The sequence below is a fragment of the Lycorma delicatula genome, chromosome 10 (genome assembly GCF_047948215.1).
Source record: "Lycorma delicatula isolate Av1 chromosome 10, ASM4794821v1, whole genome shotgun sequence".
In the NCBI taxonomy this organism is placed as follows: Eukaryota; Metazoa; Arthropoda; class Insecta; order Hemiptera; family Fulgoridae; genus Lycorma; species Lycorma delicatula.
The window spans coordinates 110,329,345-110,353,420 of NC_134464.1; the positions used below are offsets into that span (position 1 = coordinate 110,329,345).

At 30.5% G+C, this 24,076-nt stretch overlaps 1 protein-coding gene across 3 annotated transcripts; it reads left to right on the forward strand.

Moving 5' to 3' along the window:
* Positions 1-3,024: 3,024 nt before the first annotated feature.
* Positions 3,025-23,780, forward strand: LOC142331661 (protein-lysine N-methyltransferase SMYD4-like). Of its 3 annotated transcripts, none has more exons than XM_075377683.1 (5): positions 3,025-3,468; positions 4,321-4,456; positions 7,635-7,802; positions 14,765-15,850; positions 23,579-23,780. In XM_075377683.1, the coding sequence occupies exons 1-3, from the start codon at positions 3,159-3,161 to the stop codon at positions 7,708-7,710; spliced, it is 522 nt and encodes a 173-aa protein (XP_075233798.1). In that variant the 5' UTR covers positions 3,025-3,158; the 3' UTR covers positions 7,711-7,802; positions 14,765-15,850; positions 23,579-23,780. The 3 variants fall into 3 exon arrangements, with proteins under 3 accessions (XP_075233798.1, XP_075233796.1, XP_075233797.1); XM_075377681.1 differs by having other exon boundaries at positions 3,050-3,468; positions 4,321-4,465; XM_075377682.1 differs by lacking the exon at positions 14,765-15,850 and having other exon boundaries at positions 3,050-3,468; positions 4,321-4,465.
* Positions 23,781-24,076: the final 296 nt, after the last annotated feature.

Genomic DNA, 24,076 nt, shown 5'->3' on the forward strand with positions numbered 1-24,076 from the left:
TTGTTTTATTTTAAGATTTCCTTTTTTATCTATTTTTATTACCTAAATCTCCTCTTTCTAGGTCCATTTGGTTGCCAATAATTTACGACCTCAGTTTCCTTTTCTTATTCTGTTCTTATCAAACTTTTCTAATATCTTTCTCTCTTATCTTTGTCCATTTGTTATACATGTTCAAATACCTACATTACCTCTTGATCTTTAGTTAGGGAAATGCTGTTATGCAGAGCGTGTTATATTGATATTAATTTTCAGATGCAACTCCTTTTTTTGCCAGTATACAGAGTGATTGTGGTTAATTATTCATAAGTAATGCATTTTTAAAATGTGTGGGTATACTTTAAAAATATATCCTGATAAATCTGAAGTACAGAGCTGTATCTTGTTTATGGAAAAAGTAGTGGTCAGTAGAAATTTATCAGTGGATTTTCTGAACATGTCATTGTGACTCAAAAAAGTCATTAAGTCATTTTCTAGATTAGATTAATGCTTAGTATGAAGAAAGGAGTTGTCACCCATCATAGTTCTCTGATATCTTTCCTACAAAATTAATGAAATAATTTAAACCAAATTAACATTTATGGAGTTGATGTGGAAAATTTTTACTAAAAAATTATTCTGTTACCAAAATTTGAATTATTATAAGAAAAAAAACGTAATAAATTATTACTGAATTTTCTTAAGAAGAGCTTTTGCACACCCTCCTTAAAAAAACAACTACCAGGAATGCAACCAATAAACATCATCCATCAGCTCTTCTGTTTCAGCGTTTAGCCAGATGAGAGTGTAGCCCTTTATATTTATTTTGTAATCAATATGATGATGTTTGTTATTCTTAAGAATAGTTGTGCCATTTTCAGGAGCATATTGTGACTCATATCAGATCGTCATTAACCGTTACGGTTATTTGACTTGATAAATAAAAAGTAAATTTTTATTGATTTACTAGCATGCTTTTGTCTCAATTCAAAACATTATCCAATAATATGTGACAAAATGAAAGAAATCATTCATTAATCTCATAAATCAAATTTGTATTATAAACTCATTTTTTATAACATTTGTTAATGGGCTGAATTAGGAAGATTCAGTCCAGCCTTTAGATGTAGATGAGCATAATTAGGTGTAAAAGCATCTTTAGTTTAAGGTTATCCAATAGCTAGAAGGTAATATGCACTGGCAAAAGCTACATATCATTAAAACAAATTAATGTATATTTAAGTGGCTGGTTTAAAATTTAAGTAAAACAGATATTTGAGTACGTATATATTTGCCTGTTTAAATATGAATTATGAAATAATCAGTGAAACTGGCTGGAGTAATTTTAGGTTGGCACTTTCATATGTTCTGACTAAACGGTGTAAAATTTCCTATCATTTAACCATACTTAACAAAAGAGAATAATCATTTCATTGAGCATTTAATAATTGGCAGCAAATTTGGTGCTATGGCCAATGTAACATTGCAACAATGCAACATTCAGAGAGCATTCAGCTTGGTGATGCAATCAATTGTTCTTTTACATATGAAATATGAGCAGAATTATTGACTGTGTTCATTCATAGTATTGCCGAAACAATCTAAGCATACATTGATAGTTGGCCCATATGGTAAGATGCTTTCAACCTTGTATTCAGGCATATTCAGGTGTCTGCAATGTGTTAAGTGTTGAATTCACTGTTGACCCTGAACCAGTTTTGCGACGATTGTAATATCAAAGGTGGTGTTTAATTATATTTATCCTGAATTATTGTATAAAGTAGTTTTTAATTTTTAGAAAGTGCTTATTGGTATGTGCATGATCAACAGAATTAAATATAATTTTTGACTTTTGGTGAGGGATTTAAAATTTTTTGTCATTTTTTATTAGTTTTCTATTTATTTATTGATAAGTATTGTAATCAATAATAAAGAAAGCAACATTTAGTGGGTGTTGGTTTTAAAACACAACCCAAGCAAATTATTTTTAGAAAAGTCAATACAATAATTTTCTATGAACAGATTGGTACCATTATGTATTGTTGTTTTATAATCAGCCTATATAAGTTTTTATTTATTTTTTGTGAACAGTTAGCTATTTATAGTTATCTGTGTTTGTTATTAAGAAGACATGGTTTTGAACACGAAGAAAGAATTTTTATTGAGGAAAATTATTTAACAATTAAATCTTTTCTTTTGTTCCAAGAAGCTTTATATTTGCAGATGATCATGCTGCTAGGCTTCACTATTGTCAGTGGTTTAATCAGTTTGTTCAGGAGAGCGTTAGTATTGGATATGTATTTTTTACATTAGAGACTTTGTTTCATTTAAGTTAATAACTATATACAATAGTTATGTTAATAATCAGAATGATTGTTACTGGAGCTCCAAAAATCCTCACATCATCCATTCACAACCTCTACACCAACAGAAAATTTATGTGTGGTATGCAATTTCAAGGTGAAAAATAACTGAATGTGTGAAGAATGTACGAGACCACACTTCATTTACATTTATACATATCATCATCATTCATCCTCTGAAGTATTATCTGAACGGTAGTTATCGAAGGCTAAACAGGAAAAAGAAAGAAAGGTGAAGAATAACTAACTGGCTTCATTTTCTTTGAAAACACTTAATGCGGAAATCTACCAAAAAAAACTGTAATGCAATTACTAAATAAACTGAAAATAGTTCATATTCAATACACTTTTTGACCACATTTTAAACATGTATCTGCCTAAATTAAAAAAAAATAATAACTGCTATCAGTAGTAATAATTGACACTAGGGTGAGAATGGCAGATCAAATACACACATAATTTAACTTCTTTTTTTTTTGTTAATGGAAAACAGCCAGATACTTTTTAGGACCTGAACCCAGGATTAGATAAGATGAACAAGAAGATTGATCACAACACAGACTGACTGTAATCAATAAATGTAGATGTTTTAGATATTTAAAAAAAAAAATTAAAAAATATTATAGCTACATATTATCTTGAAAATGCACTTGACTGGTAATGGTTGCATTCTGATCTATTAATAGATCCCTACAATGACACAGTAAATGTTCTAAAAATAAATCTAACTTCATATACTATGCTAGTGTTTCATACACATACAGTATACTAAGCACATGGTTCTCTCGTATTTTTGTACTAGTAGTGTTCATTAGAAAAATGTTGAATACATTAGAAAATAATATTGGTGGATTTTTTAAAAAACAACATCTACAGTTATATAGTTCACTTGAAGAAAATGATTTAAATAACTTCTCTTTGTTAAATAATAATGAAGATAAATTTAAATTTGTTTGTATTAATTCATTTGTAAGATCTAATCAAATATCAAAATTAACCAATGATAAAAATTTAAATGTTGCTAAACAACTTAAAACTGATGGAAATAAAGCATTTCAAGCTAATGATTACAGTAATGAATTATTCAAATATTCAAAATCAGTATTAAAATGTCCTCAAGATAATGGTGGTGAGTATTTAGCTCTTTCTGTGTATTGTTTTTACTTATGTTTGTTCACAGTTTACGTTAAAAAAATCGTTATCGAAAAAAAAATTAAGATTATCTTTAATTTTTAATTAATCTTAATTTTTTATTTTATATTAGTTATAAGTTTTTAAAATTATAGTGAAATCACTGTTAATATTCAAGTAAATTTAAGTGTTTTTTATTTAATTTCAGTAAAGTATCATTAAATGTGACAATAATTACAGGAGTTGCTTAATGTAAACTGTCGTTCAGTGTAACAGTGGTCAATGATTCATCCTTTTGATTTTTAATTTTACAATTTATGGATTTAAATAAAATAAAAAAAGTACGTCATCTTAGAATTAATTTTGAATTTTTTAAATTCTCCTGAGGTGAACACAGATGTTCAAAATAAATTCTACTATCCGCTGGGTTTTCATAATTTTTTAAATTATTATGAAATAACAATCTCTTTTGACATCTTTTATTCAATTAGTAATGTTTTTTTAAAAAGTTGTAAAACTTTTTCTTAAAGTTGAAATTCTTTTAATTTTTTTGGAATGTTGTTTATCTTAATTTTTGTACTATTTCTAATATGCAAATGAACCAGTTTGAAAACAGTAAAGTCAACATATTTTTTACATATTGATATGTGAATAATCACTAATGTTGCAGGTTGTTACTTACAGGACTGTAGATGTTTTAACTGCATTACTTATGCAGTTGTATACTTATTTTTAACTGCAAAGACTTTTTAAGTTAGTAGCATTCAGTTAACAATAGGTGTTAATAGTGATTACCTATACTGTTAATATTGTTTTAATAATTTACAATTTGAGTTTTATTTTAATACAGAATCATTACAGGAACTGGCAATAGTATTAGCTAACAGGTCTGCTGTATTTTATCATATTGGAGAACATCAAAAGGCGCTTGACAACATCAATGCAGCTTTTGAATCTGGTTACCCTTCTTCGTTATACTATAAAGTGTACGATCGGTTAGTTTGTTTTTTTACATAATTCTATATTTAAAAAATAATTAATGTGTACAAATTTCAAACATTCATGTTTAAATTACAGTACATATAAAGTTTATCTGAACTGCCATGTTCAAATGTCTAGTTTACTGAAATCTTATGCAATTACTATCACAAGTTAGCTACAAAGAAAAGAAATTGGTTATTTAAATAATTACAAGTCAGTATGGTACATTAAAATAATTTTAAGAGATCATTAGTATACAACTGTAGCAGTTAACATTTTTGGAAACTAACTTAAATTTCAAATTAAATAACAAAAAACACATAATGAATATGTTCTATATGGGTCATTCCATGTTAAATCAACAATGTCCACAACCTGACCAACTAGGATTTTCATGAAAATTGGTATGAATTAACTACTGATAGAGTTATGCGAAAATACTGAATTCCAGATCTCGATCATTAACTGTTTCGTTTTTAGAGCCCTTCAAATTTATTAGAAAATGGAAAATTTTTACTTGCAGTAGTAGTAGGTCAGACCCATCAAGTTAACCTATCGGGTTGGTCTAATGGTGAACAGATCTTCGCAAATCACCTGATTTCAAGTTGAGAGTTCTAAGGTTCAAATCCTTGTAAAGGCAATTATTTTTATCGGAATTTGAATACTAGATCATGGATACTGGTGTTCTTTGGTGGTTGGGTTTCAATTAACCACACATCTCAGGAATGGTCAACCTGAGATACACTTACACTCATACATATCATCCTCAAAAAAAAAGTAGTGCTAGGTCAAGATAACTTTGGTAACTATTAAGGTGATAAAGTTGGTCTCATTTTAAAGCTTATTGATACTATCTTGCAAATTGAAACATCTTTTGCATGGGTGATTATGTCAAATCATAGAAAAGTGAAGTTACTTGAAGATTTAATGGCATCAGTTTCTTACGTGTTTGTAGAATTCATCAACTGAGTAGTTTAGCGAACAGACTCTTTAAGAAAAGCAAAAAAAAAAAGAAAGAGTCATTCTTCAATGGTTATTTAACACAAACGTCAGGAAAATATTTTATTCTAGTGACAGATAAGGGCATTTGCACAGTCCTAAACATATAATGTTAATTTTGTCTGTTTTGGTGCACTTTTACAGAAAACCAGAGAAGATAAAGGTATAGAATTTTTTTACTTCATTTTTTCAGGATTTTGTTCAACACTATGGATTTGGTTTTTTACTTTAGTATCATTATTTCACATTTTTTTAAATTTTACCATAATTACTTGAGGTTTTCCTGTGCCTCAAAAGAGAAATTATCAATTTTTAAATTTTGTAATGTGTTCTTTGAAAATTAACTTTCTGTAGTGTTAAAGAGATGTTTTTTTTTAAAACGTTAAAAGAATTGTTCAAATATCATTTCTGGTTGTTGAGAAAAGTGTACCTAAAAATTAAAATACAAGATTTTTGGGAAATCAACTTTAAAGATTGTACTGGGGACCCACATGAGAATGAACAAAGTGTCAGTGCCTACCAGCACTATAAGATGGGTTGTCCGAATCCTCCTACTCCTCAAAGTGTTCCAGCTTTTTTCTTTTCTGCTTAAGACTTTGCATTTATTAATTTCTTATATATCCTTATCAGCCTCCCTGATGCAAGTTTCATCAAAATGTTTGGAAACTTTGACACAGTTCTACCCAGGATTTAACCCTACCTTTTCAAACATTAAACATTTTGTCATATTCCCAGCATTGTAGGAGCTCATAGCCTCATTAACGCCAAATTCCAGAGTATTCCTACATACAAACATATTTTTTGGTATCCTTGACTAAATAATATTGTCCAAACACTCCCTCAGATACTTTTGCAGCAGGACTGGATTTGGAAGATCTTCAAATATTGGTTTAATTTCCTGCATTACTGCTTTTGGTGGGTATATATGTTTATTGTCATATGAGCACAGGCTAAATGAGCCGAGCCTGTACGTATTTACACTATATGTCATCAGTCTGTGACACAAACCTTGAATAGGCCCTTCATTAGTAGATGACAAGTGGAAATAGTCAGTCCAATTAGCACATCTTACGTCATTAACATTACTGGTGTTCCTAAAAATAGCTAAGCCATAAAAGTTTTTATTTCAGCAACAAATAATTTTTAGAGGGCCTTGGCAAAATTTGCATATATTTATTTCTGATAAAAGTTTACACAAATTGTCAAAACTTTCTTTTTCCTGTTTAGCCTCCGGTAATTACCTTTCAGATAATACTTCAGAGGATGAATGAGGGTGATATGTATGAGTGTAAATGAAGTGTAGCCTTATACAGTCTCAGTTCAACCATTTCTAAGATGTGTGGTTAATTGAAACCCAACCACCAAAGAACACCAGTATTTACAAGTCTCTACACCAGTAGATACATATCTACATATCTAGTAGATACTAGATACACCAGTATCTAGTATTCAAATCCATGTAAAAATAACTGACTTTACTAGGACTTGAACGCTGGAACTCTCGACTTCCAAATCAGCTGATTTGGGAAGATGTGTTCACTACTAGACCAACCTGATGGGTTAAGAATGATCGACCTGAGACTGCCAAGACTACACTTCTTTTACATTCATACATATCACCCTCATTCATCCTCTGAAGGAGTACTTTATAGTGGTTCTGGAGGCTAAATAGAAAGAAGAAGCTTTAATTATGGATGCTGGGTGTAATTCATAATATGAACTTGAAATTTTTATTTAGCAATGATCATTGCAGTTTATGCCATTTAAAATATTATTAGTTTCAGGGGTTCTGTGCCTCTGAATTCCATAATACCTTGGACAAACCACAAATAGCAGATTAGTGAAATCTATACCAAAGTTAACAAAAAAAGAACACTGGATGTAAGACTCCTCCACAAATAGATATTTTCTTACTGTTGGCATTTATTAATGGCTACTGATTGCACATCAATAGCATATTAAAGGAAGTATCTTTATCAAGTGCAGAAAAATTGTTCTCAATCTTTCAAATTGTTGAAAGTGTTTCAGATAGATATGATTTAACAGCTTTTGAAATTTTCTTTAACAAAAATTCAACATAAGAAAAATTGCAAGATATTATCTAACACTTAATTAATTAATTTTTGGTTATAAAATTTTTGATTAATAAGTTGTACAATCTAAATAAAACACTTTTATTTATAGGAAAGCAAGATGTTTACTGGCATTAAAACAACATAAATCAGCAATAGAAGCATTTCGGTGTACACTAACAACTTGATGATGCAAAATTACCTTTGGAAAGACGACAGAAATGGCAGAAAGATGTGCAGATTATGCTTGCTATGTTATCAAAAAATCCTGTTAAAGATGGTAATCACATTATATTATTATTACTATAACATTTTATAGACAAAGAGATGTGTGTGTGTGTGTTTTTTAGTGAATGTATATGCTTGCATACACATAACACAAGATGAACCTGATCTAAAGCTGATTATTATTCATTTCTTTTTTAATAGTTTTCTTCACACTACTTAACACTACTATTACTTGTATGAACTTCACCAAAGCAATTCACCTAAACCAAAACTATACTGACTGTCATCTTGAAATGTAATCATTAGTGGATCCAACGGCTGAAATGAGTCCTTTCCAAAAAATATCTATTGTAATTGGATTTTTTATATGTATAAATTCATGTAAAAAATAATTTTATATTTTACTTAGAATTTGAATGAAAGGTCAGGCTTTTTTTGCAAAAACAAAACACACCAGCACAGCTTATTTCTTATAACAATAAGCAAAAGAGATAAAAAATAATAAAAGTTACAAATAATTGGAGTATTTTTTAAACTTTTTATAATTACAGTTTTAATAAGGATAAAATCAAAACCTAAACCGACAATGATTGTTAACGTCTATATGCATACAAGCGCCCATGATGATGATGAGGTAGAGTGTGTATACATACGAAGAGATTGATGAAGCAATTAAACACGTAAAAGGAGATGAAAATTTAATAATAGTTGGAGATTGGAATGCAAGCATTGGAAAAGGCAAGGAAGGAAATATAGTGGGTGAATACGGGCTGGGCAAAAGGAATGAAAGAGGGGACCGACTTATAGAGTTTTGCATGAAGTATAATTTAGTAATTGCCAACACCCAATTTAAAAATCATAATAGAAGAATATACACTTGGAAAAAGCCAGGCGATACTGCAAGGTATCAGATAGATTATATCATGGTTAAGCAAAGATTTAGAAATGAACTCGTTGACTGCAAAACTTACCATGGAGCAGACATTGATAGCGACCATAATTTGGTGATAATGAAATGTAGATTGGGGTTTAAAAACCTGAAGAAAAGGTGTCAGATGAATCGGTGGAATTTAGAGAAGCTTGAGGAAGAGGTGGTAAAGAAGATTTTTGAGGAGGACATCGCAAGAGGTCTGGGTAAAAAAGATAAGGTAGAAAATGTAGAAGAAGAATGGGAGAATGTTAAAAAGGAAATTCTTAAATCAGCAGAAGCAAACTTAGGCGGAATAAAGAGAACTGGTAGAAAAACCTTGGGTTTCAGACGATATATTGCAGCTGATGGATGAACGTAGAAAATATAAGAATGCTGGTGATGAAGAAAGTAAAAGGAACTATCAGCAATTAAGAAATGCTATAAACAGGAAGTGCAAACTGGCGAAAGAAGAGTGGATTAAAGAAAAGTGTTCAGAAGTGGAAAGAGAAATGAACATTGGTAAAATAGACGGAGCATACAGGAAAGTAAAAGAAAATTTTGGGGTACGTAAATTAAAATCTAATAATGTGTTAAACAAAGATGGTACACCAATATAAAATATGAAAGGTAAAGTCGATAGATGGGTGGAATATATTGAAGAGTTATACGGAGGAAATGAATTAGAAAATGGTGTTATAGAGGAAGAAGAGGAAGTTGAGGAGGATGAAATGGGAGAAACAATACTGAGATCTGAATTTAAGAGAGCATTAAAAGATTTAAATGGCAGAAAGGCTCCTGGAATAGACGGAATACCTGTAGAATTACTGCGCAGTGCAGGGGAGGAGGCGATTGATAGATTATACAAACTGGTGTGTAATATTTATGAAAAAGGGGAATTTCCGTCAGACTTCAAAAAAAGTGTTATAGTAATGATACCAAAGAAATCAGGGGCAGATAAATGTGAAGAATACAGAACAATTAGTTTAACTAGTCATGCATCAAAAATCTTAACTAGAATTCTATACAGAAGAATTGAGAGGAGAGTGGAGGAAGTGTTAGGAGAAGACCAATTTGGTTTCAGGAAAAGTATAGGGATAAGGGAAGCAATTTTAGGCCTCAGATTAATAGTAGAAGGAAGATTAAAGAAAAACAAACCAACATACTTGGCGTTTATAGACCTAGAAAAGGCTTTCGATAACGTAGACTGGAATAAAATGTTCAGCATTTAAAAAAAATTAGGGTTCAAATACAGAGATAGAAGAACAATTGCTAACATGTACAGGAACCAAACAGCAACAATAACAATTGAAGAACATAAGAAAGAAGCCCTAATAAGAAAGGGAGTCCGACAAGGATGTTCCCTATCTCCGTTACTTTTTAATCTTTACATGGAACTAGCAGTTAATGATGTTAAAGAACAATTTAGATTCGGAGTAACAGTACAAGGTGAAAAGATAAAGATGCTACGATTTGCTGATGATATAGTAATTCTAGCCGAGAATAAAAAGGATTTAGAAGAAACAATGAACGGCATAGATGAAGTCCTACGCAAGAACTATCGCATGAAAATAAACAAGAACAAAACAAAAGTAATGAAATGTAGTAGAAATAACAAAGATGGACCACTGAATGTGAAAATGGAAGGAGAAAAGATTATGGAGGTAGAAGAATTTTCTTATTTGGGAAGTAGAATTACTAAAGATGGACGAAGCAGGAGCGATATAAAATGCCGAATAGCACAAGCTAAACGAGCCTTCAGTAAGAAATATAAGTTGTTTACATCAAAAATTAATTTAAATGTCAGGAAGAGATTTTTGAAAGTGTATGTTTGGAGTGTCGCTTTATATGGAATTCAAACTTGGACAATCGGAGTATCTGAGAAGAAAAGATTAGAAGCTTTTGAAATGTGGTCTATCGGAGAATGTTAAAAATCAGATGGGTGGATAAAGTGACAAATGAAGAGGTATTGCGGCAAATAGATGAAGAAAGAAGCATTTTGAAAAATATAGTTAAAAAAAGAGACAGACTTATAGGCCACATACTAAGGCATCCTGGAATAGTCGCTTTAATATTGGAAGGACAGGTAGAAGGGAAAAATTGTGTAGGCAGGCCACGTTTGGAATATGTAAAACAAATTGTTAGGGATGTAGAATGTAGAGGGTATACTGAAATGAAACGACTAGTACTAGATAGGGAATCTTGGAGAGCTGCATCAAACCAGTCAAATGACTGAAGACAAAAAAAAAATTACAGTTATTTGCGATAGATAATTCAAAATTTCCATCTAACAAAGGAACTAGCCGACCAGATCACATTAGTGAAAAATTGTTTACCCTACACTTGTACATCTTATGGTATAAGATGTATCAAATGAGGTATAAGATGTATGATCTAGTTATATCTTATGGTAATTAAGCATTTGTGAGAATAAGTAACAATGTATACATAGATAATATAAACTATGACTATTTCTTGAACATATCAATCTATATTCAGAAAAACTATTTCTTCAATGAGCAGGAGACATGTAAATATTCAACTAAATTCTCATCTAAAAAGAGCTTCTAGATCTGCCAATGTTACAATAAAGATGTATGTAGAATAATTTTAAATACATTATTATTCTAATACAGAAATATGACAAACACCAATTTATATTACTAATATGCTACACTTCAATTTCTTGATGCCGCGTTCTCTAAAACTGTCTCATTTGTTTCTTCCCAGCTTGCATTTTTAAAATGTTTATAAAAGTAACTATAGATGTAATAATGAGCAGTGTATTTTTGTAAAATTTAATCATGGATCCCTATGCTATAAATAAAAATCTTTACCAATTGCTAAAGAATTTAAAACCTTTGAAATTAGCTCCATAAAATTATTTAAAACCAAATTGTTTAAACCTTTGAAGATGTAATTTTTAAGGCAGACAAATCATTTAATTTTTGTATAATATTAAAAAATGTTTAAAGTATGCTATGATTTTAAGAAATTTGTGTACAAAAACATTTTTCTACATATTTTATATAATCTTATAAGTAAAAAAAAAAATGTTTGTTACTAAAGAAAAGACTTGCACAATATAGAATCCAATTATTTAAACAACTGTTGATATGCTGTATTGACTGCAATGTGTACTTAAAATTTCCTCTATCGAGTTGAAGCAATGCATATAATTCATATATTCATCATTGTATAAAGTTGTTATATCCAAAGACTATTGCAGAACAATTAATAGATAGAGTTTGTTTCTCTGCGTCATTACGCAGAGAAACAAACTGTTTCTGATGTTCAGTATTTAATCGGTCGTGGTACTGAACAGATAAAATTGTCACTTGTAGGGCACAGTATCATCTACATTTTGAGATCTTGTCATATAATATAGATTAAGAAGAGAAATCTTTTTTCTTTCCCTACAAGAAAGAGATATCTCCTCTCCTTGATCGGTGCTGTATTCAATAGTACGTTTAATTAGTATAATAGCTTAGTATAACTGGAGTAAAATGGTTGTTAAACTGATTTACTCTTTTATTTTTCCTAATAAGCCTGACATGGAAACCTATTCTTGGGAATGACTATTAATTTTATTAGATAAAATTAAAATTGCGTTAAATTAAGCGATTCAGTATAATACAGTGAACTGTTTTTTTTTCCAGTAATTATTTAATCATTATAAATAAATTAAATGCAGAATTAAAATAAATATTTTATATAATTAAAATTTTGTGACAATGGCCAAGGTAGAAGTTAAGTCAGCTAGACGTTAATATAGCTACTTGAAATGGTTATATTCAAATTCTAAAAGTGAATACAAATTTTGGGAAAAATAAAAGTTCTTCATAATGGTATGTATAACCCAACTTGTTATAGTTATTCTGTGATATTGCAGAACTGGTTAGAATTCAGTTAAAGGTATAGTAAAAGGTGACTAGATTTATATTTGATAACCCACCAGGTTGGTCTAGTGGTGAACGTGTCTTCGCAAAACAGCTGATTTCAAAGTCAAAAGTTCCAAAATTCAAATCCTAGTACAGATTTCAGTACTAGATTGTGGATACTGGTGTTCTTTGGTGGTTTTTTTTTTGGTATTGATGTTGCAGAGAAATAACATTTATGTACTCCCCACACAAGTTGGGGAGTATCGGACTCACATGGGTTTGGTTAGATGTTGTTAAGAGCCTATGTGTGCCTGCATCTTACCGACTATAAAACTCCTACTTCACCGTTCCTCTCCATCCAGGGCCAGTTTTGCATTTAAGTATAGCACAACCCTAGGGGTATCAGAGCAGGGAGGCTTAGGAGTCCCACAGCTTCATCACCGCTGCCCACCCATGCAAGCATGGGCAGACGATCACTCCACTGAAGGCTGTCCCTCAACCCCTCCCTCCGCCAACAACAAATGACTTCTTTTTACTTCACTGGGTTACTTCTCAGACCATTTTATCTTCTAATTCACTAATTAAATGTACATTTTAATCAACAAGCTAGACAACTAAAAGACTTACTACTCACCTTGAATTATACTCACACATTACATATATTGCCAACTCTTCATCTCGGAGCACTGGTGTCTCGCGTCGCGAGCTCAGGGGTTACCGGAGTACCTCCGCTTCAGTGTCACAGCCCATCCGTGCGAACACGAATGAACTGTGACTCCACGAGATGCTGTCTTTCACCCCCTCGCTTCTTCTTTTTTTCTTCAACACCTTGATCACATAATTAGCAACGAAGTTACATTTTTCTGCTCCCGTTAGCATCATTTGCACCACGTTATCACTCTAAGCTGACCCGTAACTGCCTCACATTCCTTAAGCTCGTTACTCCACCTACAGCACTCGAAGAAGACATGTTCCGCAGTATCTTGTTCATTACAATACACACATTCAGGGCTGTCAGCTCTATTTCTCGCGTGGAGGTAAGCCCTGAAAGTCCCGTGGCCGATCAGGAATTGTGCGAATCAAAAACCCAGCTCACCAAACCCCCTCTCGAGCTACGGTCTCATCTCGCCTATCAGCCTTCTTGTCCATTGACCTTAACTCGAGTCACTCCACCTCTCTTGTCATTCATTTAACATTTCTTGGTTGGCATCTTTTTTGGTCATCACACTAGCTGTCTTTCGTCTGGCTCTGGCCAGCTGTTGGATTGACGAAACCCCGGTGACTACCAGGATAGCCTCAGTAGACACCGAGGAATACGCAGATGCAATTCGTAAGGCCAGTCTTTGTTGGACACTAGAGCAACGTGTCACACATAAAATATTTCACTGAATCGCGTTTATGTAGCTTTCACAAATGAATGAGCTGTCAGCAAAGGACAGTGGCCTCCACGTTCCCCAGAGTTGTCTACTTGTGATTTTTTCCTTTGGGGATACTTAAAGGAGAGTTAAGCATCTAATTCCCACAATATTGATGAACTGAAGGTGAACATTCAATGAGAAATCAATGCAATTGACAACGATGTTTTGTTTCAGACAACTCAATAAGATCAGTCGAGCACAAAAGTGCATCGATGCCCAAGGTAATCATTTTGAACATCTTTTGTAACACTTAGGTAAATAAATGTAACATTTAAATTACATATTATGTTTTTCTCATTTAATTTATCTGTATCATTCATAAAATTTAATTCTAACATAACCTATATATTCTGCAGTGGTTACATGTTACGTGCTCGGTTTTATGTTGCTCACCTGAATATTAACTGTGACAATCAAATTATATATTAAATTCTCCACAAAACTTGTAAAGAATTTAATTCTGAAAAAATTAATGTAAATAAAGCCAATAAAAAGTTTTAAAAATTGGTTTTTTTTTATTGAAGCAAAACAGATGAAAAACAGTCAAAAAATCATTATTATTCTTTCTGAACCTGATAAAAAGTTCTGTTTTAAAACAAAAATGCTAATAACTGATAATAATTTTAAAAGAAATACAAAATTTATAAAACAATATTACCTAATATTATATATTAGCTAAAATATACAATATATAATTAATTGTATATTATACAATAATTCAATAATTACACAGAAAACATGATAATTATGTAAAAAAAAAAACTAAACTGAAATGTATGCTACTCTAGAAAATTTTTTTTTTTTTTAGGTTGGAAATACTAACAGCTGGTCAACAATGAAAATTGTGAACATATGAATCTGTTGTCCTGATTAGTGTTTATAAGTGTTGCACTCATCATACCATAGCGTAAAGATGTCGTTTAAATTTTCTAACAAGGAATATGCCAATATAATTTTTGTTTATGGATTTTGTAAGAGAACTTCTGAAGCTGCTCGACATGAATATCAGGAGAGATTTCTTGGGAGGGGATTCCAAATTTGATAACTTTTTCTTTGGTGTATCAACATTCACAAATGAAAGGGTCATTTTCAATGTGTTCATTTTCTGTTGAACGCAAGTAAATCATCATAAGATGCAGCATATTCAGTGTAGCTAAGGAACTAGTATAAGGCAAATTTCTTGACACACAGTTATGTCAAAAAACAAACTGTGGTGCACCCTACGGAAAGAAAATCTTTATCCTTTCCACCTGCAGAAGGTTAAAAATTTGTAGTCAACAGATTACCCTAATAAGGTAAATTCAATTGTACTTACTGATGAAGCCATTTTTACAAGAAACTGAGTCTTCAATTCTAAAAATAGTCATTTATGGAGCGAAAACAATCCACATAGTACTGTGGAAACTAGTTTCCAACATAGGTTTCACATTAATGTTTGGCGAGGCAAATTATTTATGACAAAATTCTGGGACCATTTGTTTCCAATGAAAATCTTACAGGAGATGCATAGATTTTTTCAAAAATAATTGGCTGGCTTTCATAGATGTACCTTTACAAACTAGATTGCAAATGATTTTCCAGCACGGTGATGCAACACATTTTTCTTTACTAGCTATACAAATCACTTGAATGTTAATTTCTTCAACTGGATTGGAGATGGTGAACCAATCGACTGGCCCCTACAATCACCTGACGCCACTAGATTTCATCTGAGGCCATATGAAAACAACAGTATAAACAAAGAGTTACCAAGGGTTACTCAAAAATACAAAATGCTATTGAATTTATACGAACAATCCTGAGATGATACAGAAAGCCACCAGAAATATTTTACATCTGGCAGATTGCTGTGGACATTGTGAAGAAGGGTAATTTCAAACAATTGTAACTTGAGGTTTGTTATTTTGTTACTATTTATCATTTCATGTATTTTATTATTTTGTTTTGCTATATAAGAATAATGTTTATAGGTAAAGGAGGATACGATTTTCTGCCTATTTTTTGTCTGTTTTGCTTCAATAAAAAACAGATTTTTAAAAGTTATCATTTACTTTTTATTGGCTGTATTTACATTAATTTTCTCAGAATTAAATTCTCTACAAGTTTTGTTACTAAATCTTCCACATTTATTGATCATTTAAGAAACAGGGTTCATACCAAATTTTAACATTCATTTTTCCTGACCAATTTAGTAAAAATTTCCCGTCTCTCATGTTATGCTAATGCAATTTACTCTGCAAAATATATACATATTTTATGATTTTGCAGCCTGTACCATACCCATTGCTGTCCAATTCACGCCTTTTTTATTATTTATTATTACATTCCTTTTTGAATTTTAGTTTTTAATGATTTTTTTTTTATAAACTGTTCCAGTAAATTACATTGAAAAAAAAAACTATATTTAATCTTGCATAAAAATGAAATGAACATCACTGTAACTAAAAGTAACACAGATAAGAAATAAAAACTAATTCAAAATAAACCAAAGAAATTTTTAAAAGTAACTGGCTCGCACCTAAGATTAATTAAAATTTTTTTACAAAAACCAGCCTATATTACATTATTTTACGAAGTAAACAAAAAAAAATAGATTTCAATTTAACAAAGAATATATGTATGATCACAACTTAAAGAAAAACTAAAATCACTGTGACTAAAAGTAATACAAATAAGGAAACTTACAACAAAACAACTTATTTTATACAGAAAATAAACGTTACAGAAAATAAACGTTAAGAACATTTATTTGAAAAATATTTTGTCATTATTATTCTAACTTATACCAAAAAATAAAAAAAAAAAATAATACTGAGTTCCGATATACATATTATTATGTACATATAAAAACAGGGCAACATTTCTTCAATATCCTAATGGTTTGCCCCTTATCTAAAAGTTTAATTTCTGCAGCTAAAAGTTCTTCTGCCAAGATTGTAGCTCTCAACCTTTTCCTTTCTTTCTTCAGTTTTTAATTCCTGCATGCATTTCCCTTTTCAGGGTTCTCTATTCTGTTCTTGAGATAATTTTTTTCATTTTTCTACAAGACATTCTTCACACCATCTTCTAAAGCTTCTCATTGCAGTGAGCATTTTTTTGGTAATGAAAAAATTCTCCTTGCCCCGCAGAATCTACAATTGCACAAAAGCTTTTCTTCATTGATAAATTATTCTCTTCACATAATTCTTTACAACAAGAATTTGTTAATGAAAAAGCTCTTTGCTGTGGCGTTTCCAAGTGAAAAAATTAGACACTGTTTTACCATTTCCCACAGGTCCACATATTTTGAATATTTTTCTAAACAGATGATATCCAACTTCATCTTTCTTATCTTTCAATTCTTTGCTATCATCGTCTTCGATAATCTGGTGAAAATATTTTGAATGCGCTGATCAGAGTTCCTTGAGCATCCATGCACAGCAAAGAGTAGCTACGTTTTCGGTATGTCTATTAGCTTTATATAATGCTATCGACAAACACTTTTGTCACAACAAAGTTCACTCATGAAGGATCACAGCTGGATCTAATTACGATAGACCCTTCAACTTTAAAAATAAGGACTTCGTTCAACAAGCTTTGAGACGAGTTAACTAATAAAGTTTGGCACTCTTTATGAAACCTCAATTCATCACCTTCTGTTGTTTTTAATTCTTTCAGATATTTAGTAGTTTGAAATCAAAGATCAATTTTCTTTAATAGTCAGTAAGATAAACCAAAAAATAATTTTGAGGAAGTGTTACATTACATTTTTAATAGATCATTAAGATCCATCTTTCCAGAGCAAAGTTGAATAGTAGCAGTGAGAGACCATTGCCTTGGTGCAGTCCTGTTTTGATTTCAATTAGTTCTGAGAGTTCACCTCTGAATTTCACTTTTGACTTACATACAGTCATATGCTTTCGTGAAGTGTACAAACATTATCACCATGTCTATACTTTTTTTTCTGTTGTAATCCATTATTAGCTTGAGAGTAATCTGGTCTGGACAGCTCATACAGAGTCTGAAACCTCCATGGTATTTTAGTTCTTTCTCAAAGTGTAAACCGATCATGTTGAGGATGATTCTTGAAAAATGTTTGTTGCTTCTAGGAGTGAGGGTTGTGTCTAACCCTAACAACTAGTTAGGGTTTTTTGTCTGCATTTTTGTTTAGCGAGTGAATGAGGGCTGTCATCCAATGTTCTGATAGTTCTTTCATCCTGATGTTGACAAGCTGTTGATGAATGGCAGTTTTTGCTGGTCTTCCAGATCTCTACAAAGGTCTTGTAATATTTTTACATCCTTGTATGAAGTAAAGGAAGTATTGTGATCACAAAAATTTCGGTTTTCAGATTTCAAAGAAATATCCGTTTGACCAACCCTCAATCCATTTTGACTAGTTTCGGCATGATGTCTCTATGTTACGTATGTATCTCGCATAACTCAAAAACAATTAGCTGTAGGATGTTGAAATTTTGGATTTAGGACTGTTGTAATGTCTAGTTGTGCACATCCTCTTTTGATTGTAATCGAATGAACCAGAAGTGTCCAAAAAAACCCAAAATAAAAAAAAAAATTGGATTTTGTACTTTTTTTAAATGCAGTAATAAGCCTTCATTGAGAGCTTCTCAACAGTATATCATAAATGGTACTTATTTTCATCAGTTCCAGTGTTATAGCCAAATAAAATTTTAATTAATGAATTATTTGGATCTTACAAGGGGAAGTATATCGATTAGCATCAAACTTCGTCTCCTTTTTTTAACTTTATTTTTTTTAATTTAAATGTATTGATTTGTTAATAATTATTAACATCTGATAATAAAAAAAGTTTTACAATAAATAATAATTAAATGACAATAAAAAAAGAGTATGTAAATATATCAGACGTTATTAATAAAATAAAAGTTTATGTACTTTTCATTTTAAAAAAAAATGTGTATACATAATTTAATAGGCATACAAGAAAGTCATGTGGTGTTCATATCAGATTTTTTCATATAACTTCAGTTAAAAAGTATAATTAAAAAAAATACAGGATACATAGACAGTTTTTCAGCCTTTCTTTTGTCATAATTATTGTCTAGAATTGTGTTTTTATTATATTATTCTAATAATCAAAGTAATTTCAGAGGAAAATTAGGGAAAAATAGTTTTGGAATTTCAGAGAAACATAGCCCTACATTTTTTTTTGCTGTATGTTTACACTGTTTTTCTATATTCCTTCTTTTTTTATCAATTTGAGTAATATATATAATGCATAATCCTGCATTCATGAGGATAATAATGAGGATAGTAATACTGAATGTGACTTTAACATCACACTCAATATTACTTTTGTGTCTGAATTCTTTTTTCTTATTTTGAACTTTACATGTATTTCTTACGAATGGGCTTTCATTCATTCTAGTAGTGATTATTGTAGTCCATTTTTATTTTAAATAAAAATTATTTGCCATTTATCATAATTCCGTATGCCATATATGTCTATTTTTCACATCGCATTCTTCTAGTTCTCATTTATTCGTTGCTTTAGCTCACAGATTCCACTTTACCTCACAACTTTGGTTGTCTTCTGTGCCACTTATGAGGTTCCCAATAATGTAATGTAACAGGTATTCAATCTTCTCATCTACCAGATATATCTGTAAAACTTTAACTGTTTTTTTGTTTTCAATTGCATCCACAATCTTGTCACTCATCTTAATTCTTTCTCTGACAACCTACTTCTAGCCGATTCCTGATGAGGTATTAACAACTATTCCTAATTTCGACAGCTGACAAAGGTTTTTTTTTAATTTTTTACTATTTTTACTAAGCTCCTGCACTTCAGAAGCATATGTCATTATTTTATATTGTAGACATTAGCAGTTTGACCCTTTGATTCTGTCTGATTTCTTTAAAAAAAATCAATAAGTTAAAAACTTTTATAACTTCTTCTTTTCATAATTTTATAATCTATACTTTTAAATGAAAATTGTTTTCAGTATAAAATGAAAAGCAATTTTTTTCATGTTATTAACTTCATCTGTTTTGACTATAAATGTACCATATTTTGGAAAAAAAAGTTTTATTCGACTCAGAACTTTCTTTATCCAGCGTAAATATCATTGTCCTTCTGTTCTGTTAAATATTTGAAATTGCAGGTGTTCTAATAACATTTTCTTTTTAATTTTGATGTAAACTTGTCACTTTCCGTAAACACAAGTACTTTTAAATAAAATATGATCATTTTATTAAATTATATTTTAGTTTGAATTGACTTCAATGATCAAGTCATTTTATAAACTAATACATAAACGTAACATTTTTATGTTATGACATAATGTTGTTATAACATTGTGATACAATACATAAACAAGAAATGTTTTCATAAATATTATTATTATTATCTTTTACGATCGCACAGGATCACAGTCAATTATCCAAGTCTCTTCGATAGGAATTTTTGGGCTTTGCAGTTCTCCCAGTACTCTTTCATTCTTTCCAATTTCCGTGCCCTTTCAGGTGTTGAAATATTTATGTTGTGTATTTCTTTCATGTGAAGTGAGTGTTTTTATCTGTGATTTTTTAATTTAATTTTATCTTGTCTGTTTAGTGTAAGGTCAATTTCCTTCAAATCCTCTCTTATTTCTCTGATCCATCTGCATTCTGTCTTGGAGTTTTTTTGAGTTGAAATGTATCAGTGATGGGTTCTAACTCTTTACACATGACGTTGTCAGGCACGAACCATCACCTTTGTTTTGTTAGTACCTTCTTTCTGGTACTTTTTGTTGATGCAGATTCTTCCAATTCTTCTTTCATTTTTCTGGGTCTTTGATTGTTCATTCAAGTAGAAGTGTTACTGCTGCATTTGTGGCTTCCGGTTTTATAACTGTGTTGTATCTCATTTTTGCGTTTATGGATATTCCTTTTTACTTTAGGTGTACCAGGATAATAGTTATTGTGCTTTAGGTAATTTGTTCTTGTTTGGACTGAAGTTTTTTTCATTTAGGTTGTTTGTTATTATTTCTCCAAGTCAGTTAAATCGGGTTACTATTTTGACTTTACTACATTTATGTTTACTTCTTTTAATCATTTTGGTTTTTGGAGCATAATTTTTGTCTTTTTGAATGATATTTTGAGGCCAATTTTTTTTCAATCTATTAAAGTTCATATATCTGTGATTTACCTTTGTCGATTTCATTTGCTTATCAGAGCCAAGTATTGGCGAAATCAAGACAGTTTGTTTTGATTTTGGTGAGAGCCCATCACCTTGGCATAGTCCTGTTTTGATCTCAAATCATTCCGAGAGCTCACCTTTGAATTTTACCTTCATTTATTGTTTGTTCATAAATATTATATATAAAAGTTAATTTCCATGTAAAATATAAAAGAGTATGTTAAAAAAATATATAAGCACAGGATAGATGATGAATTAGAAGGAGTTTACTGTTACAACAACAATAATAAATATAAAAAAAAACAATCTTACTTGAATACATTAATGCATTTTTTTGGGAAGTATAAATTTAGTGAATTCATTATCATATATGTGGATCACAGTGTTCAGTGGCCATCTTAAAAATATATGTTGGCATCCCAGTATATAACAGTATGTTTGGCTCAGTGTGGAAGGCAACATCCGCTTTCTTAGTACGCCTGGGATGAGATTGTTTACTTGAGAATGACTATGCCTGTTTAAAGAGCGGTATTTATAAGTTACGAGTAACATGCTTAGTCACCTACTATAACCTTTTTGGTATGGCACCTAATATAAGAGGTTTGTTCAGACAAGAAATTAAAGTTTTTGAAATAGCATGTCGATGTGTGGTTTGATTTTTTGATAGTGGTGATGAATAGTGGAGTTTTTTAAAAATAATATTTTGTTTGCTGTGCATCATTCTGTATTGTTTGACGACTAGGTAAGAGAGTTTGTTTCACTTTTGCTGCAGTTTTTTGATGTAAAAAAATGAAGGTTCTTGAAGAGTACTGTGAAACTACTAGTGAAACTATTAGTACTAGGTGAAATTAACTCTGGAAATTATTTAAGAAGCTTGTGGAAAAGAATTATGAATTGTATGTATTGTTGTGATTGTATGTTATTTTAACATCTTACGTTAATCAAATGTGTGAAGGTTATAGTAGATGAGAATGGTGTATCATTTGAATCAGTTTTGAGTTTGTTCCATTTGAACATACATCAATAAAATTTTTATTTTGAATTAAGAAGAAACCTAAATCGTGAATGAACAAGAAATGCATGTATTATTAGGTTAGAATCTTTTCAAAACTAAACAATTAAGTATGTATTACAAAGTTACTGATTTTATCATTAAGTTAAAGAAGGGAATTTGATCAAAAGAATTGTAAAAAAAAAAAGGAAAAAGATTGTTGAAGTAGGAAAGTCTGTTAGAAATCGAAAATTTGCTATTGTCAAAGGATTAAGAAACCATAAATTTCATTAAGGAAAAAAGGAAACATTATTTTTAACAAAATTCAGCTAGAAAATGTGTCTATTCATGTTAATCAATAGTGAGAAGAAAAATGATGTCGACAAACTTCTTATAAAAATACTGGTGAGAACCGGGCTGGTAAGCCCGGTGAACGATTAAAGTGATACAAAGAAATAATTTTTGGTCATCCAACAGCTGATGAAAAACTGTCTAGATTGTGATTGATGTGATATGCACATTTAAAACAAAGATTTTGAGGAATTGTTTGGCCTATTATTCTAAAACTTAGGACATTTTCTTGCCCTTCATTTTTATTTTTTTCATACGCAAATAATATGAATTGTTTTACAGGCCTGTTTGATATAATTTATGTTTTTACAGAGTTTTTTGAATAGTATTAAAAATGTACTACATAATAAACAACATTTTCAAATTAAGTTTGGTCTAATGTATTTCATTCAAAATGTGTTTTACCCAACTTCTTTTATTATTTTCCCAGATTGCTTTTGAAGTACTATTTTAACATGAATTATATAAATGAAAATATTCTTTCACCACGGTAATGCATCTGAACATTCATCTCAGATTGTTGCTGCACAGCTTTACAACCTACATTTCAAAATGTTTCCTCTTGCACCATATTCATGAGATTTGGCTTCTAGAATCTACATCCTCTTTCCAAAGCCAAAGAAATAAACAGTTTCTTCAGGTTTACTTTAAACGTTGAAATCAAAGCTGAGACACCACTTATTTTTCAGACTTGGACAAATCACATTTTACTGAGAGTATTAAAAAGTTAAAAGTCGTTCGTCTCAATGCATCAAATAGCAATATGAGAATACGTTAAAGCATAATCTTGTTTCCTTTGTCAATTTGAGAACTTTCCAAAATCTTGACAATGACTGTTACTATAGATTTCCATTCTATATTTTATAATAAATTTGTGCATTTTTAAAATATAATTTACCCTTTTTTATAAGTTTTTTGCTGTTAATTAATTTTAATTACTTCTACATTTACTTTAATTTTGTTTTTCAAACTACTGCATCATCGGTGCCTGATTTTTTTCGTTAAGTTAGGAGCCATAAATTCTATACACCTTGTAATGGAGTCAAATCGTTAACTAAAACTTCAAAATATCTGTTATGTATTAAAATTATTAGATTCACCAACATACTTATATGACTACTTCTTATGTTATTTGTTTACAGGTAATAGATACTTCATTGAAAGACAAAACATTTTTACAGCTTAATTTTAACATGAGAAAATTGAAGAAGATTGTTTACAAACATAAAATTGGAGGAGATTGAATTAACTGAGTTTTGTGAATAAAATATTTCCATTATGTTGCAATTTATTTGGTTAACAGTTATTTATATTTACTAGCCTGTAATTTCATTATTAAAAGTAGTTGATGTGGAAAAATTAGTGTTATTTATGCTTTTGCATTGAAGAGTTTTTGTTATTCTGAAAGTTAATTCCTATTAATGTGGCAGATCGGTGGTATTTTTGGCAGTTGTTAAAACAGACAGTGTGAGAATGAGCTTTGTTGTGAAGGACTAAATCAATCTTAGTTTTCTCCTTCTTGCAGAATATGTTGCTTAATTCTTTTCTTTTTTTAACATTATTAAATAATGTTTCCCATTAATAATTTCTTAAATGAAAAGGAAGACCAAGATAAATAGTGGCTGTTCTTAAATCCTTTG